This window comes from Thunnus maccoyii, chromosome 14 (assembly GCF_910596095.1).
Source record: "Thunnus maccoyii chromosome 14, fThuMac1.1, whole genome shotgun sequence".
Lineage (NCBI taxonomy): Eukaryota > Metazoa > Chordata > Actinopteri > Scombriformes > Scombridae > Thunnus > Thunnus maccoyii.
In genome coordinates this window covers 5660630-5680700 of record NC_056546.1, presented here as the reverse complement: position 1 = coordinate 5680700, position 20071 = coordinate 5660630, and the positions used below count along the sequence as shown (strand labels likewise).

General features: G+C 39.0%; 2 protein-coding genes across 2 annotated transcripts; both read left to right on the top strand.

Moving 5' to 3' along the window:
* Nucleotides 1–1102: 1102 nt before the first annotated feature.
* On the top strand, nucleotides 1103–9167 carry mcm8 (minichromosome maintenance 8 homologous recombination repair factor; the record flags this gene model as incomplete). Its single annotated transcript, XM_042432832.1, has 20 exons — nucleotides 1103–1244; nucleotides 1510–1575; nucleotides 1686–1768; nucleotides 1882–2031; nucleotides 2176–2273; nucleotides 2358–2556; nucleotides 2671–2756; nucleotides 3147–3301; nucleotides 3492–3566; nucleotides 3664–3802; nucleotides 4160–4190; nucleotides 4351–4488; nucleotides 4674–4734; nucleotides 4870–4950; nucleotides 5473–5668; nucleotides 5974–6187; nucleotides 6279–6488; nucleotides 6663–6739; nucleotides 7233–7422; nucleotides 8274–9167. Coding segments are annotated over 20 exons (2484 nt in total), but the record flags the coding sequence as incomplete, so codon positions are not given.
* An 848-nt stretch (nucleotides 9168–10015) lies between these two features.
* Nucleotides 10016–18100, top strand: crls1 (cardiolipin synthase 1). The gene is made up of 7 exons (XM_042432833.1): nucleotides 10016–10607; nucleotides 12814–12951; nucleotides 13549–13678; nucleotides 14581–14666; nucleotides 14864–14932; nucleotides 16067–16158; nucleotides 17505–18100. Exons 1-7 carry the CDS (start codon nucleotides 10182–10184, stop codon nucleotides 17596–17598), a joined length of 1035 nt encoding a protein of 344 aa, XP_042288767.1. The 5' UTR covers nucleotides 10016–10181; the 3' UTR covers nucleotides 17599–18100.
* The last annotated feature ends 1971 nt before the right edge of the window (nucleotides 18101–20071 follow it).

Sequence of the window (20071 nt, the reverse complement as noted above, 5' to 3'; positions counted from 1 at the left end):
ACGCTCCAGAGCCTGAGCTGCCGCAAATAATAGACGAAGAAGAAGAAGCTTTGACGTCAGTGGAGGGAACTTTCAGCATGTATAATAAAAACAACTCGGTTAACGTTTTGAGTTAGTTATCGACTTTAAGATATTGTCAGGCTATTTCATTTAACGTGAAGGCAAAACGAAAGGTTTGTATTACACTAACGTTACTTTCTTTGGGTTTCAGTGGAACATTTTGTAAAACGTAACTGATAACAAACAGACCAAAATCAAAACAAACTCATTAACGTTAAAGCAGACCTGAATTTAGCATATTTAAGGAAGACTTGTGTCTGACGTCGGCATATAACTAACTACTGTAGTACACTGTGAGGCATTTTGTTCCTACAAACTTCAGTGTTACTTACATAACTTATATCTCCGCAGTCTTTCTGCCAAGACTGATATTGATGGTAACGTTAATAACTGTAACGTTAATAACTGTAACGGTTTGCCTTCTTAGTGCCGATATGTCGAGTGTTTCGTATGTGTTAAGGTTTTGTTTGAAGGCTTTAATTCATTCAGCACAATTATATTTAAATGACAGTGACGTTAAATTCACATTTTTTTACATGGAGTTCAGAACTTTTGGAGAAAGACCGGAGAAGACAGTTTATTAGAGCAGTAAAGTTAATGTCAGTGTGTTTCTGCTTTGGTACCTGGATGAGAAAGAAATCATCAGCCAAGTACTGTAAGCTAGTAGCTAGCAGATAACTTTTCATGGATACATCACCTCACTGTGGTTGGTATCATATGCCTGACTGGTAAAATAAATGTATATGACTAAAATTGCTTTAAGATAATAAATTACCACTAAATTTGTACTTTCTCTCTTTTTGTATTTGCTTACCCATCCTTTCTCTGTCTCTCCTTTTTGCTCTGTTTTAGGAAAGGAATGAGTGGAGAGGAATCCAGGAGAGGGTCATGGAGGGGTGGGAGAGGAGGAGGAGGAGGAAGTGGTGGTGGTAGTAGTAGTGGATGGAGAGGAGGTGGAGGAGGATGGAGAGGAGGCAGCGGTGGATCGAGAGGAAGCAGAGGAGGATGGAGAGGAGGAGGAGGTGGTGGTGGTGGAGGATGGAGAGGAGGTGGTGGTGGTGGATGGAGAGGAGGTGGTGGAGGATGGAGAGGAGGTTGGAGGAGTAGACCTTGGAGAGGAGGATCGTCAGGTGGAGGAGGAGGAAGAGGTGGAGGAGGATCGGGAATCTATAGCACTCAGAGAGGTTAGCTCCACATGCACATAATATGTAACATATTAACTTTGAAGAAAATCTAGGAAAGACATAAATATTTGCAAAAATATAAAAAAATCCACTCACAGCCTCTTAAACAGGGTATAACCTTTCATTTTATATGATCTGAAGACATTATAAATATTAGCATCTAATATTCTCTAACTTTTCAACTCATGAAAATGAAGATGTACATGAAAAACTGCAACAATATGTGTCACAATTCACAACCCTAACTGCCTGTCTGCCTCTTCAGTCCTTTGTCAGTCCACTCTAGATGATTTATGTCCCTACAAAGGATGGACGCTTTACTTCACTGACGGTATTAGTGTGTTCATACATCTCTTTCACATGATGATAATGCATAGTGTTGACATGATTTACATATAGTCACCATGGTGATGTGACGTTTTGATGTCTTTTTATGTGCAGGCTTCATAGAGAGCTCACCCAGTGTTAAGAAGATTAAAGTGTTTGAGAAATATTTCACATCTAAGATTCACCTTTATGACAAGGTCAGTCTGTTTGTTTGCTTGTGTACTTGTTTAATATTAGTGTTAACATCTCTCATTATGATACAGTGTTCAAATTCCTGTGTGTGTGTGTGTGTGTGTGTGTCTGCATACAGGATGAGATTGAGCGTCAGGGCAGTGTGCTAGTGGATTATGCAGACTTGATTGGAGACAAGCGGGTGCGTGAAGCTCTTCCTGAACTAACCACAGATCTGAAAGAACAACCGGAGATCATCCTCAGCTGTTTGGGAGTGGCCATTCACCAGGTACATGTGCAGTATGCTGTCAAAGAAGCTACTTTGGAAACTGGAGAACTGAAATGTTAATCTGTGAGGACACAAAGCATGTGACTGCTCCACTGAGAGATCAAATACCAGACTGATAGTATGTCTGTGTCTGTGTGTTTTCAGGTGTTGACTGTAGATTTGGAGAAACAAGCTGCTGAGCTACAAGGGGAAGAGCTTCCTGTAGCTACACCGATCATCAACATCCCTCACATTAGCGCGAGGTAACGCACACAGAGAAGCACGACCGGTTGTTTGCTCGACACCTGCTGAATGAAGATGACTTTATTTGCGTAAATCTTCCACAGGCTGTACAACTACGAACCGTTGACTCCATTGCGGATGTTGCGTGCCAGTGTGTACGGACTGCTGGTGTGCGTGAGGGGAACGGTGGTCAGAGTGAGCAATATCAGACCTCAGTGTACTAGGCTGGCCTTCACGTGCATGACCTGCTCGAACACACTGTCTCTGGCGTTGCAGCATGGGAAGTATGCTGCACCCACCAAGGTATGCATGGCACATACACATACACCTCCAGCTCACACTTGTATACATACTGTATCAACGTCTTTTACATTATATATGAACATTGTTGAATCTAACGTGTGTGTTCTCTCATAGTGTGGCCAGCCGGACTGTCGCGGTCGTTCCTTCACCCCCTGCCGGAGTTCTCCCCTCACACAGACTGTGGACTGGCAGATCATCAAGTAAGTACACACACATACTTACAAATAAATCATGCGTGTATTTGTGTAAAAATTCAGCAGTGGCGAGGTTTGACTGATTAGCAATCCTTCTGTTTCGGTATCAGAGAGTTATGGATGGCTAAAACAGAGGATACATTTTTCACATTCTGCTTTTATCAAACTGCAAGTCTTTTGTATGCGTAACAGGTAGAGGTGGAAGGAACTTTGTCTGGTGTATTTTTAGACGGTTTCTTAAAAAATTTTTGGTAAACAATGATGTGCAACTGAAGTAAACTGCTCAGTTAGCTGTTTTAATGAGGTACTAGGTGGTTACAGACATGTTGATTTATACTGTATGAGAATTAATTATCCACAACACACTTAAAATCATTTTTTTTCGTGTCCCTGCAGGGTGCAGGAGATGATGGGCGGAGAGCAGAGGGAGGCTGGACGAATCCCACGAACCGTGGAATGTCACCTGACCTCTGACCTCTGCGACAGCTCCGTCCCTGGAGACACGGTTACCGTGACAGGGATAGTAAGAGTTACCAACGATTCTAACCAAGGTAGGAAGTTAAACCAAACACACACAAGTAAATTTCTCTTCCATGGTATTAAGTGAGATGTTCATGTGAGGCATTCATTTATGGAGAATAGTGTACATTCTCACTAAGTCTGAATTTTTGTAGATAAATTGTGGTTACAACACAAACATGCACCAAGCACAATATCTGACTGTGTATGTTTTGTGTGCAGGCAGTTACAGGGGGAATAAGGATCAGTGTATGTTCCTCCTCTACATTGATGCCACTTCAGTCAGCAACACTAAAGGTTTTTATTGTCTTTTTTTTATCAAGTTGGATTTGAATGACTTAAATGTAACAAGTCGATAAGATGCTATTTCCTGAATGAATGAATGAATGTTTAGGTCAGCAGTCCAAATCAGGAGGTCCGGGGTCAAGAGGGTCACTTGAAGATCGTTCTGGGGGGGAAGAGTTCAGTCTGAAAGAGCTGTATGCCATCCAGGAGATCCAGTCCCAGCCTGACCTGCTGAGACTTATAGTGCAGTAAGATAGTTACTACATATAATTATACTGTGATTTTCCTGTTAATTCTTCAGATAAAAGATAAATTATTTCTCTGTGAGTTGCACTGTTGGGTTCAGTAGACCTGATGCTGACTAAACACAGCTGACTCTGGTCTGTCGATGTACAGCTGAGCTGTTTGTCCCACTAGTGATAAAGATCACGTAACAGGAAATGTGTCATGTTTCATTCATCTAGTAGTTATATTTTCTGGTGTGTGAGGAACATTACATCCTCACAGGCTGCTGCTGTGGCTGTAGACTTTTACTCATGTTTTAACACAGTCCCACTAACGCATAACAACATCACTAACACCTTCGTTCTCCTCGCCTTTTTCAGCTCTTTGTGTCCTGTTATCTACGGCCATCTGGTGAGTTCAGAGACGCACTGCACTTTTGACAAGACTGAGAATATTTTCTCAATGATTTGGTTAAATACAGCAAATCTTGATTTGTTAAAAATGGTTTGTATAGTAATATTGACATCTAGGTTTTAAGTCTATAACGTCCTGTGTTCTTGTGTGTCTCTAGGTGGTGAAAGCTGCTCTGGCCTTGATATTGTTTGGAGGCAGACAGAAACACGTAGATAAGAACAGCGTCCCAGTCAGAGGAGACCCACACATCCTGATGGTGGGAGACCCCGGCATGGGAAAGAGTCAGATGTTACAGGTAACACTGAGTGAACACCAGAGATTATCACATCCAACAATGTCGTTTTTGTGATTCTTTTACCTGAGATGCTCATTCATTTATACTTTCTGAAGCTGTGAGATGTTGTTCTTCGACTTGCACTTCTACTTTCTTTCTAATACTAACATACTGTATGTATGTGTGCTCTGTATTTGTGTGTGTAGGCAGTGTGCAATGTGGCTCCTAGAGGAATCTATGTATGTGGCAACAGTACCAGCACCGCAGGTAAATAGTCTTACAGTACTACTCTCTCATATATTATGTTATATATGCAGGTGGTGATTACACTCTGGACAGTTATTCAGATCTGCAGCGACATATTCAAGTGGGGAATTTAATATTTAATGTTTATTTCTTTAGGATTAACAGTGAGTTTATCCCGAGATTCGGGAACAGGGGATTATGCTCTGGAGGCTGGAGCCTTGGTGCTGGCTGACCAAGGTAGGAAAGTGTGTTTGTGCCTCTCTTGTGTATGAATATATAATGTATATTGATTTATTGAGGTGACCTATTTATGACACCAGTTGTAGATACTTGTGTGAAGTCATCTCAGCCCAAATACTGTGTTTTACACACTAAAAAAAACATTAAAATGTACTTTCAACAGCCCTTTAAAAAATATCTGCTTTAATATCACTGATTGGATTTGGAATTGGATTTTTTTTTTTACAGAAGATTTCATGTTGAATCACTTTTTGGTTTCAAGGTTAACCTGCCTCTCCGAAAAAAAAAAAAAAAAAGTCCTTCACTTCTTTTCCCCGGTGCAGAACAGCCTCTCGGTGTCTCATTGTTGTCGAAAGGCCCGAGGTGTCAGAAAAACGTCTCGACTCACAGAGGAATAAAAACACTCGAGCTGAAACCTGAGAAATCAACAGAATTGGAGATCCACGCTCTCCACACAGCGTTAGCTCCCACTGCCTGTCAGGGTTGCGAGCACTCAGACTCTCACTTTCTGCTTTTTAGGTCTGTGCTGCATTGACGAGTTTGATAAGTCGGGCAACCAGCAGCAGGCTCTGTTAGAAGCCATGGAGCAGCAGTCTGTAAGTCTGGCTAAGGCTGGAATAGTTTCCTCTCTTCCTGCCAGAACCTCAGTCTTAGCTGCTGCAAACCCCGTCGGAGGACATTACAACAGAGGCAAGACTGTCTCTGAGAATCTGAAGTAAGTTTGGTCATCAGTCATTAAGTTACCTAATAGCGTTTCATAGCTACAGTACTGCTGACCCCACAGGCAGATCTTCTCCAAACTCACATTTAAAGGCAATATAGTTACTGCATCAGTTTATTACTCATTTAAAAGTCATAAAATATCCCAGATTGTACGATTTGTTAGTCAGTCAGTGGAATCAACATCAGCAGAAGTGTTAATACATCCAGACAGATGCACTATGTTGTGTAAATATGTACAGACACACTATGTATATGTGTAAATATAAAAGTGTTTCACAGTATCGTTCTTGTATTTAGAATGGGTTCAGCTTTACTCTCTCGCTTCGATGTCGTCTTCCTCCTCCTGGACATCCCAGACGAGTCACATGACCGCCGCCTATCAGAGCACGTCATGGCAAACAGGGCAGGAAAAGGTAGAACCAGCAGCGCCACAGTAACCAGAAACAACAGTGAACTGGAGACCTCCATCCTACTAGAACACTCAGACATGCCGCTGTCTGAACGTTTGCAGGTAAAAAGGGACAATACAAACTCTACACACAGGGAGCAGATTAGTACCTGCTCGTCAAAAGAAAACAAAAAACGTATGTGTATGTATTAAGATCCCTGCAGGTGAAGTTGCCGACCCCATTCCAGCATGCTTGTTAAGGAAGTACATCAGCTACGCTCGTCAGTACGTTCATCCGTCGCTCTCTCCCGAAGCGGCGCAAATCCTCCAGGACTTCTACCTGTCGCTGAGATCTCAGGCGCACTCTGCTGACGCCACGCCCATCACCACCCGACAACTGGAGTCTTTAATTAGACTAACTGAGGTACATTTCTGTGTCTTTTGTGTCTCACACCTTTCAACATGTGACACTAGATAGTAGTATAGTTTCAGGCTACAGCAAACTCTTTAGCTCTTTAGTAAAACTGTTGATGAGTGTCTAACAAAAGGAACTGATTTCCCACCAGTGTCCTAAAGTTTATATTGTGTTTTTGTGCAGACAAGAGCAAGGCTGGAGCTCAGAGAAACAGCTACTAAGAGTGATGCTGAGGATGTGGTAGAGATCATGAAACACAGGTAACATTACAGGATTAATCGTGTGTATGTGCCACTTACTTCAAGAAAAATGTGTAGAGGAGACTTGAATTTACAGAGGTAACAATTTTATACACAGTCTGGTTAAAATCTATTGAGTGTGTGTTTATTTGTGTATATCTTAGTGTAAAGTTGGTAAAAATGACTTCAGTCAAGTTTCCAGGGTCTCTTATCAGACACACATGCATATGTTTTCATTTTTTCTTAGTCTGCCTCTTTTTTTTCCATATGACTACAAAATGCCCTGATATTTCTATGCTGCATAATCTTTACAATAAAAAACATAGCACATATGCATTTACACTGCAAATTACACTTTCTATAAAGGTATGCAAAAGTATCCATACCTTTATAAAACTAATAATTGTTCACATATAGTAACAAAATCATGATGATTTCTTAATTGTGCAGCTTTATAGTCTTCTGTCAGGGTAAATTTTTCTCTCTCCCTCCGTGTGTTGTTTGTGTTTTGCAGTCTAGCTGATACATATTCAGATGGTTTGGGCAATCTGGACTTTGAGCGTTCTCAGCATGGATCAGGCATGAGTCAGCGCGGCGCTGGAAAACGACTGGTCAACGCACTGCACGCACACGCTCAGAAGACCAACGAAACGCAGTTTGACCTGCAGACGCTTCGAGCTGTGGCCGACAAACTGAACATAAAGGTGAAAGAGCTCAGATACACACATGTATATTTCGCAGACAAGGTAACGACACAGCGGCTCAGATTTACATACAGGACATGAATGGCACAAGTCTGTGAAACTAAAATCTCCTTATGCAATAGTTTCAAATGAAGAACCACCTAAAAGGGACACACTTAAGTAGCAGGACTGACAGAGGATGGAGCCATCAACCAGCTGTGAAAGAAAATAAAAGAAAAATGTCACAATGTTGAATTAGAAACACTGATGAAGTACAGAGACACCACATTATACACGGTTGCAGGTCAGCTCCACCTGAGAAAAAATATTTGGGCCTCTACTACTTATAAATATAAGGCATTAGGAGTCAAAGAACGACTTCTAAAGAAATGACAGAGAGATGGAGTCACATAAAGATTGTCATAAAAGAGAATGTTTGAAAAATATATAATACATTTACAAACCAGTGCAGCAGACAAGAGAAACTATTTCAGTGAACGTTCAGACTGGAATGTTGGTTTAGCAACAACAATCCCACTAAAATCTGTAAATGTCTCCTTAAAACAGTGCAGTTGTCTCAACACCTCATCACAGATGGTGAGCTTTTTGTTCATTTCTTATTGGTTATTACTTACAAGAAGCTTTTAAAGTTATGTAGAGAAGCTCCCCCACAAATATTCACTTTTTGTCTGCTGTCATTGTCTGTAGAATACATGTTACAGTGTCTCTTCCAACCACATACTGTAGTTGCTTAATAATTCAGGCCTTCAGTCGGTGTTATTCATGCTGTAAAACCTGATGTTTCACAAAAAACAGTATCATCATATATGTGTGTGTGATCGTTTATTCAGTCATTGATTTATTCCTACCAGGTGATGGACTTTCAAGGTCTGGTGAGTTCTCTGAATGAACAGGGTTTCCTGTTGAAGAAAGGACCCAAGCTGTACCAGCTGCAGACCATCTGACCACTGACGACTACAACAGAGTCAGAATACACACCTGTCTGCAGACCTCGCAGCAAGGTCATAGCTGAGGATCAACACACAGGGTATCTCTCTATAGAAAAGAAATAAAACCTGATGGGGAGCTCACTGTCCACACCACTGAGTGACGAAACCAGCGACCAGCAGGCTACACTGTGTCTTGCTGGAGAGGTAATAGACTGTACAACCACAACAACACACAGGCTGCACAGATTGTGTAACAACTACAGCCATAATGTTACAGTACTGTTGAAATGGATGTTATTTAATTACATCAGTGAGTAGTTAAGTGAACAGTTGACTGTGATATTAGATGTTTTTGAGTAAGAAAGTAAGAATTGTTCTAATATATCGACTTATATTAGCTTACTCCTGATATATTGTATCAGTGTCGGCAAATAAGAAACAAGAAATTGCAGTACGGAAATGCCAAATATCTTTGTTGTAAGTCTTTGAAGAACAAATGTAAGGGATCCTATCCAAATATGTGCATTTATGTAAAAAAAAAAAATTAAAAATGGGATATATTGGGGGGTTTTTTGTTTGTTTTTCTAACTGAAATATTGAGTTATTAGTATCTCAATAATTCACTGTTGGTCAGGCTACAGTATGTTCATCCAAAAAGATAAAAGTTTACATTATTTGTTTCTCATTTCTGTCTGTGCACTTTCACAAATGTTCTGTTTCATCTACTGTTTGTTTACTTTTTGTATGGAATGCACTTTATAAGTTAACACAAAATTGTGTTAATTGAGTTAATAAATCATTTTATTTTCCTGTAAAGTCTGGTGTTTTGTTGTTTTTACACTATTATTAAAATGGGTGTGGCACTGATTTAAAAATACTTGTAGTTTTGAATAAAAATACCAAAGGACACTGAGGCGAGCAGGTGCGATCATGGTCGACCCTTCAACCCTGAACATAAACTTTTTGAAACACTCCACTCCAGCAAGAGGCTGAGGTCTATCAGGACCAAAACGTCCCGCCACAAGAACAGTTTCTGCCCGACTGCAGCTGCCTCATCAACAAGGCCCTCAATCCCACCCATGAATATTACAAGTTATATTAACGTACAATGTCATAATCCTATATTTGCACATCTGTAATTTTAGATGTAACATGGTGCCTTACATTAACACAACTTGTATTATTATTATTATTATTAATGGCACACTGTTTTACTATGACCATTTGCACATTTCTGGTCAATATTTTGTACAATTCATCTAATTCTCTTCAATTTTAAATTTAAAGCTGTAGCAGCTCTTCTCACTTTGAATATATTTTACATATTTTTTTATTGTAAATTTCTTTTCTTTTTTTAAATATTATTTAGTATTACTTAATTTTGTGTATATTTTAACTGGCAACACCAAGGCAAATTCCTTGTTTGTGCAAACCTACTTGGCAATGAACCAGGTTGTGAAATACATAAAATACTTTTTTATTACCAGCAAATATCTAAAACGTTATTTATAATTAAGTGATATTAATTGTAATTTTATAATATTAATGTGAAAACTATTTTAAAGGATTCCTTCTGATCTCTTTCTCTTGCTTTTGCCATTACATATGCGACTTATCTTAATCACCAGATCATCTATTTACAAAATGTTAGTGAATGTGTCACCGGCACTTTACGACACGCCGTATTTGTTTACGGCATCATGGCAGCCTGCTGGCTCGCGCTGTGACTCCGTCGGCTCTGACCGTCAGAAACCTGAAATTTCACCACTATGACAACGGGGACATGAGGCACGAGGCCAGCAGGTCGGTAACGGGAGGCTCGTGAGCGTTATGATGATGTGTTTTCGGAGGGATGTTCGCTGGTTTGTGTCCGCGCGGTGTGCGGGTGCGTGTTGGCTCGAGGGTGCGTCATGGCGGCACAGACACACACCTGTCACCGGGGGGCCGAGGTCCATACAGCCGCCGGTGACCGGCTCGTGGATCTCCAGGCTCAGAGGGACGGACAGCCGGGTCGCGTGCTGGCCCGGGATTCTCCAGCAGGTCAAACCGACACCGTGGCACGCGCACGGAACCGCACTACTGTACCGGGGAGGTCACGAGAGGTCGTCAGCGGCTAGTTTCCGGTCCCTGTTGTCATCAGGAGCTCGAGGGCTTTGCAGCGGAAAGCATGAGGAGACGCCGGTCAGCCCACCTGCGGCGGACCGGGCTGAAGGCGCCCCGGTACCGGGACAAGGACTGTTCAAGTTCAAAGAGCTGGTGAGTACCGAGCTACAAGATACCAAAATACTCTATTAGTCCAAAAGTCCTGCATGAGTAATCCTATTTAAGTAGAAGTACATAAGTATTAGCAGCAAAATGTAGTTAATATATATATAGTTAGTATAAAAGTACTGGTTTGGTCCCTCTGACTGATTATTATTATTATATGACATCAGAACCAGAACCAGGTTTATGGCCTATATATTCTGGGTTTGAAGAGCTGCTACAGGTTTAAAATGAAGAGAGGAGGATGAAGTGAAATGGAGTAAACAGTTTATGTAATGTGCAGTAGTTTATTACAATATCTCACCATGTAAATATAATTATAATATAGTAGTTTGACCTTAACCAGAATGCTTAATATAAGAGCTGAAACAATAAGTTGTTTAAGCAATGAATCAACCAACTGAAAATTAATCACCCATATTGATATTTTTTTAGTTTTAATTTTAGTTTTAAATCATTTTCAAGCAGAAATGTCAAACATTCTCTAGTTATGGCTTCTTAATGTGAATATTTGCTACTTCTCCTCATTTTATATGATAGTAAACAGTAGTTTGGGGCTTTAGTCTATAGATGGAACTAAAATGCATGTTTAAGGACCTCATGTTGAGCTTTAGGAAGTTGTTTGTGAGAGGTTGTGATTTTTCACATATTGTGATGTTTTATAACTGGGATGGTAAATGAACTGGCATCTTTCTAGTCTTCCAACCACTCAAAGCACTTTACACGACAGGCCACATTCACTAATGGCAGACGCTGCCGTGCGAGGTGTCAGGTGTCATCAGGAGGAGAATCTAATAATTCACTACCACAGCCTTCGGGAGCAGTTTGGGATTCAGTATCTTGCCAAAGGACACTTCAACATGTGGACTGGAGGAGCCGGGGATCGAACCACTGATCTTCCAATTAGTGGATGACCCGCTCCACCTCCTGAGCCACAGCCGGAGGTAGACCGGGTCGTTTGTTCAGATTTTCAAACTTTTCAGTTTGATCCAAACCAAAATTACAGGTGTGAAACTTTCCCCAGACCAAACAGCTGAACCTTGGTCCGACAAAAAGAGGCGGTCTCAGTCCGGATCAAACTGAACCATGGTTTGGTTCGTTTCTAGTGTGAAAACATTTTTTGAATGGTTCGGATTTTTAGAGCAACCAAACAGTTCCAGCAGGCAATCATCACAGAAGAACAAAAAAATAGACCAAACATGAACGAAAAAAAATAAGCGAAAATTAATCAGTGATGTAAATATTGATTAGTTGCAGCCTTACGTTATATGTTTGGTAGTTTAATCAATGATATGTCAAACTGATAATTAGTTTTTTATGTAAAATAGGTCAAATCTAGTATATAGTATAGTGCAGCTTGGAAATAAATGTAGTGGAGTGATACAAGTTTCCTCTTAAATGTAGTGATTAGTGAAGACTCAAGTACCTCAAATTCATTCTGTACAGTATTTTAAAAAATGACAGACTCCTTAGTATAACCAAAAGTAAGAGCCCAGTATAACCATTATTATAATCTGTGTGTGTTTACAAAGTTCTGTGCCTTTTTAATAAATTATTGAACAGTTCAGATCCAGCATAAAACAATTACTACAAAGTTCTTGCACCCCAGGAATCAATGGATCAATTTCATCAGGAAAAATGAATGAATTTCCAAAATATGAGACACTGAGCTGCATTTAAAGTCATTTCTAGACAACTTTCTTTCAACTTTGAACAACCTACTTTTTTTTTACAGAGTTGAAACAGTTTTTGATATTATTTCTTATGCAGAGTCCAACAAAGCTGCAACATACAGACAAATGTCAAGTGAATAAAACCCAAGGCAATCATGGTGTGAAGCCATTAAACTACACTTTAGTACTAACAGGATTTCAGGAAATACTATTATACATGATAATACTGTTTATCATGTATTTTTACCTATGATAATCATAGTCAGCACATCCCTGAAGCTGTGTTCATTTCATTTTTAATTTTATTTGCGAAACTGAAAATTTCAGCCTCTACGTTCCTTCTATTAATTAATCTAATCAGAAGCACCGCCTTGAAAAGTAGGTCGATACAACTGATATTAGTCACATCAGTCTCTGTTGATTAATGGAGACATGTTGCTGAAATGGGTTCAGGTTGATGCTATTGTGCGTCTCTGTCATTCTGTGAAGTATAACACATGTATCTGATCTGTTTTTGTCCGCAGTACGAGAACCCGTGGACAATCCCCAACCTGTTGTGCGTGTGTCGGATTTCGCTGGCTCCGCTGCTGGGTCACCTGATCATCCAGCAGCACTTTCACCTCAGTCTGGCTCTGTTTACCCTGGCAGGAGCTACTGACTTGGTAATAATGCAGATACCACACTTTCACTAAAATACTCGTTGTGTAGCTTTTTTCCAGTCTGCAGACCTCGTACACAGATTAGACCGTTGTGCTGACCTCAGTCCATTTTCATCTGTTCATATTGATTATTATACTCCCATTAACAGTTTATGTTAACAATGTTTGATATTCTATCTAGAAACACAGTACCCACATTTAAGATATTTTTTTTAGAAATATGATTTTGTACTGGTATCTGTCTCTGCTCAAAGTTAATTTTTGACAGTAGTTAAAGCAACAAATCGGCTCATTCAACCAGACATACTACAAGTCGGCCTACAAAATGATTAACAAAAGGCTCCATAAAGACCCTGAAAGCTCACCGTAGATGACCAGTTCTGCTCTTCTCACATTACATGATGATTAAGCATAAAGTGACCTTGACCCCAAGCAGATTAATGTCTGATGGGTTATTATTGGCCTGTATTTCAGTGCAGTCACCTATATTAAAACTAGAAGTTTGCCATATTTACTTTTCAGACTTTTAAATATAAAAAAACACTTATTAAAGTTTGTTGTCTCTTCCTCTCTGTCTGTCTGTCTTTCTGTCAAACTCAGTTGGATGGTTACATCGCCAGAACGTGGCCCACTCAGAAATCTGCACTGGGCAGCGCTCTGGACCCACTGGCTGATAAAATTCTCATCAGTATTTTATATGTCAGCCTCACCTATGCTGAAATTATACCAGGTATAAGATTGTGTGTGTGCATGTGTGTGTTTTCTCTTTTCCCATAAACTCTAATTTCAGTGTTTAAAAAAACAAAACGATCATTGCTGCAATTCCTTTTAGTTGTTTTTCCTTGTTTTTGTATTTTATGTGACAGTAGAGTTGTGAAGTGGAAGAGGCTGCTGGTTCCAGAGGTGTTTATCCTCATTCTGTAATCACATTTCATTGCATTTCATACATTTCTCTTTAAATTATATCCTCGATATTATTTAATCTACAAACTCAGGACTCTCCTGGATAATGTAACGTTCCTCTAGGTTTATATTTTCACCACCGGTTCAAAGTATTTCACCTTCATTCCTGAGAAAGCATGTTTTGTCTGTGATTTTGGCTTTGCAGAAGACTAAAAGTACCCATGAGCCTCTGCCGCCATCGCTATGGAGAAGAAGCCAGTCAGAGGCACCATAGTTGCTAAATTCACTCAAAAATGACCCAGAGATTAAAAGTGAACTTATTCACACTGCTGATTGTAAAACCAGTTTTCTAAACAACGTAATCTTCCGCCTTCCATTAGCGGCGTTAAGCTCTGTGATTGGCTGTTTCTTGCCAAAAAGCACCTTGGGAGTCGTAGTTAACTTTTACGCCAAATTTCACAGTCTTGTACCTTCAACTTTATATCAAAGAATCAGATATTGTTCAGTTGTTCATCTTTTGTATGGATGATTTAACTGGGAGAGTTTCATGTTGAACTGTAGAAGAGCTCAAACTGGGACTCACGTAATGTCGTCTGTGGGACAAATAAACTTTTACTTCTTGGAACCAGAGGCACCTAAAATAGCTCCTCACACTTTGCAACTCTGCTCTAGTGATGATTACACAATATTACAACATAATTACATTTTTTTCTTCTTCTTCTGTTGTAGCTCCACTGACAGCTTTAGTGATTTTCAGAGACATTGGTTTGATAGCTGCTGTCTTCTGGGTCAGATACAAGACTGTACCTCCACCGGTGAGACACATTTCATTCATTTCACTCTACAAGCACCAGTATTTTTGTTTATTTAATAATATTTTAACACTTAAGGGTATTTGGTACAAAACCTGCCAGAGATAAAAAAAAAGTTTTATCTGGATTACCATGACCGTTATTATTCAGGAAGGCAAATAAAGGTACTTTACAATCTTTTCCTCTTTTTTTTTCTGCAGGTGACCCTTAGTAAGTTTTTTAACCCCTGCTACACCACAGCTCAGCTCAAACCCACACTCTTCAGCAAGGTGAGACACAAACCGCCCACTCTCACTCTACTCTGGACTTTGAACATTTTGTTCACTGTTGTATTAAAGTGAAGATTTAGAAAGAATGGAGCCTCACATACACAGGATATACTGAGGTTTTTTTTTGTTTTAGTTTTAGTTTTTACACCTTTACAACTAGGGATGCACCGATCCGACTTTTTCAGTCCCGATACTGATACCTGGGCTTTGGGTATCAGCTGATACCGAGTACCGATCCAGTACCGGTGTTTTATTAAGAAGCTGTATGTATGTAAGCTGTGGAAGAGACTGAGATCATTCTTTTACATGTAAGGCAACATCAGGCTTGACTTAAACTTTGCTTTCCTAACTTTGTAAAGCAAAACAAATACATAGATATAAATTTACTGAATTGTTATTTATTAAAATAACGGCATCAGATACCAGATCAGTATCAGACCAATACTGATATCAGTATCGGTATCGGTGCATCTCTATTGACAACCTGTGCATGACGAGTCTGATGATGCTCCAGCAGATGCAGTAACGGAAACGCTGGCACAATGCATTACATCATCTACACACAGACATGGTTTCTTGTATCTTTTTTTTTTTTTTTTTCATTCCAGCATCTGTACAACACAGGTTCCTGCAGAACTGAAAGCATTTCAAACTATGCAAATATCATAATCAAATTCACAGTTTAATCACTCCTAGTAAACTGATTATTGCTGAGCATGTAATTATTACAAGCACTTTATCCAGGAAATAGCCCAAACCCACAGATTTGAAAGTGCTGGTGGAAATGATTATCAAAAAAGTCATTGCTTTCAATCCACAAGAGAGGAAACTCTGCAGCAGACGTCTGTTGGGCAAAAACTAACAGACTACGGATCAGAGTGCCCAAAGTGTTCAGTGTTGGGTTCGCTAAAAAATCTTCCTAACTTATTTTGATAAATTTGACTTTATTGAATACAGTTTTGGGGAAAATGTTGGCTGACAGGAGCAGTTTTATAGCTGCCAAAAACAGCTGTTTTATTCTGTGAACCAGCCACAACTCATATGTTCACCCAAAAATAACGAGCTAATTTTTATTTGTTACATATGCAGACAAATGAGTGTGATTCTGTGTGTAATTTGTATTTATTTGTTTAGGTGAACACAGCCATCCAACTCCTTCTGGTCGCAGCTTCTCTGGCAGCTCCGGTTTTCCAGTTTTCAGACAGCGTCCTGCTGCAGTGTTTATGGTAAATGCACATTCAGTATATTACATGTACATTACATTATACACACACACTGGCCTCATCCACTTGATCCTAGTATCCATAATGTACTTTGGTTCCCGGCAGCACAGTGGTTATAACTAGAAAAAAAATGTTTATCCTACAAAGGGTTTCTAAACGCAAATGGTTTCATCAATGTCAAGCACATAAATACGGTTTGTTCCAGCGGCTCGTTCAGGTTAAGTGTTCTGACTCATTTCATTCTACAACTCTGACTGGTGCTGGAGTAAAACATCAGACTCAGGACAAACATTTTATTGTCATAGTAACCTACATTTTCATGCAAATGTACTTCAGCAGACTGTTGAACCGACTGACACGGCTGGAATTGTTCTTTGTCTGGTTGTCGTACATTTACGCTTAATTTTCATAATCCTCACAATCAGGATTGTTACACGTTTATATATATGAAATCTATGTTTGACTTCTTAATAATTAAAGCCTTTTTCCAGTCCTTAGTAATATAATATAATTGCGTCAAATTTATATATTTATAAAAATTTAAATTATGCAGATGAAAATAAACAAATAGTGACAAAGTAATACAATTGTCATTAAATGTACCAATTAATATTATTTGTATTCTATTTCTTAAATTACAGATAAGTTAAACCCAATTTTTAAAAAGACATTGTAAAATTATAGGTTTTTTTGGGTTTTTTTACCACTGAAGGGTGCAAAAGTCACACATTCTCAAATTCTACACGTAAAATCTAAAGCACAATGTAAATGCAAATTTAATTAATAGTTTTTAAATCAGAAAATGAACTATAACTACTGGATTTGACGTCATAAGCCTTTTTTCAGTCCTTAATTATAAATGATTGCGTCAAATTTATATATTTATAAAAACTTGCATTTAAATTATGCAATTGAAAATAAACAAGTAGTGACAAAGTAATACAATTATCATTAAATGTACCCATTAATATTATTTGTATACTAATTTGTATACTAAATCATAAATTAATTCTTAAATAAATTAAACCTATTTTTTTAAAAAGACATTATAAAATGATGTTTCAAAAACTTATATACATTTTTCTACCACTGCAGGGTGCAAAAGTCACACATTTTCAAATTCTACACATTTTAAATGCAATTTAATAGCACAATTTAAATGCAAATTTAATAAAAAAAAATTTTTAAATCTATCAGAAAATGAAAATATAACTAACTACTGGAGAATGATTGATTGCTCCTAACACAATACAATAATAACACGGTGTGCTGAAAAAATGTTTTTTTTAATAAAATAGTTTGAATAAAACTGTTTTGTGATTTATAATACGTATTATATTGTATTGCAGGTATGTTACAGCAGTGACAACAGCAGTGTCGGGTTATAGCTACTGGCACTACGGCCGCAAGACTGTGCAGGTGCTGAACACCAGATCACCATGACAACCACACCAGGAAACACCCAGAAAGCAAGAACAAAAGCAGCGAAATGTCGCCGCAGAGACAATGATCAGCCGTGGCAAAAGCCGGACGGGACAGGTGGACGATCGCCGGGAGGACTGAAACCAAGCAGCTGTGACAACCATTTATGAGTCGCCATGGCAATGATGCACGGAAACCAACCGAGGTCGCAGATGGTTTACTGCAACACTACAGAAACGCCTAACAGCAGCTCTGCCACTGGACTGAAATAGAGACACATGTACGGAGATGGAAACGGCAAACACAAACTATCCACACATACACACACACACACACACACACACACACACTCACACACACACACACATACTCACGTCAAGTATATATCAACTGATCTGGCAAGAGCTTCTATTTTTTCTTAGTTTTTCAATCAAGATGTTGCAATGTCATCCTAATCATCGTCACATGATTGTCAGTTTTGTAAACCAATGATTTATTGATTAAAAAAGAAAATTTGCTTTGATGTCGTGCGTGTGCGTGTGCGTGTGTGTGTGTGTGTGTGTGTGTGTGTGTGTGTGGGTCTGATATAGGCTTCTTTCAGGGATAAATTTCAGACTAAAGACCAGTTAACAATTGGGAAAAAGCTTATTTTGGGGTCACTGGAAATTAATGTAAATCTATGTAATGTCCCCAAAAGTGACCTAAGACTGTGTGTTTGTGTGTGTTTTGGATGAAGGGCTGTTTTTTTTCTTAGGGAAAAAAGTTCAACATTTAATCTTATGAGATACAATGAATATTTATCCATGTGATAATCATCAGAACGAATAGGTCAGAAGATAGAAAACAATGAGGATAAAAATGATTTCATATTCCACCAGTGCTGCACAGGATCAGCTTGATCCTGGTCCAGGTGGTGGTCCTGACTCATCAAATTGGCTGCGATTTATTTGTAGTTACTCATTAGTCACTTTTTCAAGCAAAATTGGGAAAAAATTGCTTGGTCCAATTTCTGAAATTTGCTGCTTTTCTTTGTTTTATATTATAAATTTTGGCTTTTGGACTGTTAGTCACAAAAGGAGACATTTTAAAGGACCAGTGTGAAATATTTAGTGGCATCTAGCGGTGAGGTTGCAGATTGCAACCAACTACGGTGGCTGCAAAACATGCAAAAAGCCCTCTCTAGAGTCGGTGTTAAGTTTGTCCCTTCTGGGCTCCTGTAGAAACATGGCGGTGCAACATGGCAGGCTCCATGGAAGATGACCTGCTCCCTATGTAGATACAAAGGGCTCATTCTAAGGTAATAAAAACACAATGATTCTTATTTTCAGGTGATTATACACTAATTAAAATATAATATATTTTGTTCCGCTAGATGCCACTAAATTCTACACACTGCACCTTTAAGAAGTCACCTTGAAACTGATGGTAATTTTTTTCATTTTCTGACATTTTGAAGACAAAATTAATTTAAAATAAACTGGCAGATGAAAATATCATTAGTGTCACCTCTATTATTGACTCATCTGTCATTAATTTGTTTCAATGAATCCTCAGAAAATATAGAAAATGTGCTCAGTGACATCAACCTGCCACATCTACATGACATTTATGTTGAATAATGTGCACTGTCCCTGATATAGAGTGCAAGGTCATGTCTTCAAATTGTCACACTTGAGAAGCTGAAACCAGGAGAAGTTTGTGTTTTAATACATAACTTAAACTGAGTAACTATTGTCAATTGAGCACAACTCTATATGGTTGCTCAGGTGGAGCGATCTTATCTGAATCCTGCTCATTTCCCTTTGTGCTGTTAGGATTATTAAAAGAAGCACAGATGCGGCAACGCTCCTTTCAAGTCTTTCTAGTCTCAGGATCAATAAACACAATAATCTTCAGGTTATTTAGAGGCTCGGAGAGTAGACTAGCTACTTCTGGACCTTTTTTTTTTGCTGAAATCCTTTGGTGGTTGTATCAGACTCCGCTTTTTATTTTACCCTTGAGGAAACTAGAATGATGAGGGAAAACGTTGCCGCGTAACCTTTTCAACTCTTCCACTTTTTTTCCCTGCAATTTCCAGCACCACTCGGGTGATGCTGTTTCATTACCCACAGTGTGCCGATGACTGCCAGGCTTGCGCGAGTTGTTTTTGTGGCCTCGTGTGGGATGTCTGATCATTATCTCTTCACTGAATAATTTAAAGAGTCTCATTCTAAAATGAGATATCCATCACTGGGAACAAATTGATACCTACGCTCATTAAATGACTGTTTACAGAAGTTCTGGTGCTTTTTTTTTTTCAAAGGATAGAAACTTAAGTCCATATTTGATAACAGAAATTGGAAGTGTATAATTTGGAGGTACTGGGCGATGCCCCTCAGGCTTTTCATGAAGTGTTTGTGGAAAAAAAAAACTTTTTAATTAGTAGTGCTTCAGACATAAAAGCTTAAAACAAATCAAACCTCTCTGTTCTTTCCAAGCTCCCAGTCGTGATCCT

What these genes read in the sequence shown, in the direction of transcription:
- crls1 (XM_042432833.1), top strand. Translation starts at nt 10,182, where the DNA reads ATGATGATGTGTTTTCGGAGGGATGTTCGCTGGTTTGTGTCCGCGCGG. An exon ending in AACCCACACTCTTCAGCAAG is followed by an intron (nt 14,933 to 16,066) that starts GTGAGACACAAA and finishes TTATTTGTTTAG; the next exon opens with GTGAACACAGCCATCCAACT. An exon ending in GTCCTGCTGCAGTGTTTATG is followed by an intron (nt 16,159 to 17,504) that starts GTAAATGCACAT and finishes ATTGTATTGCAG; the next exon opens with GTATGTTACAGCAGTGACAA.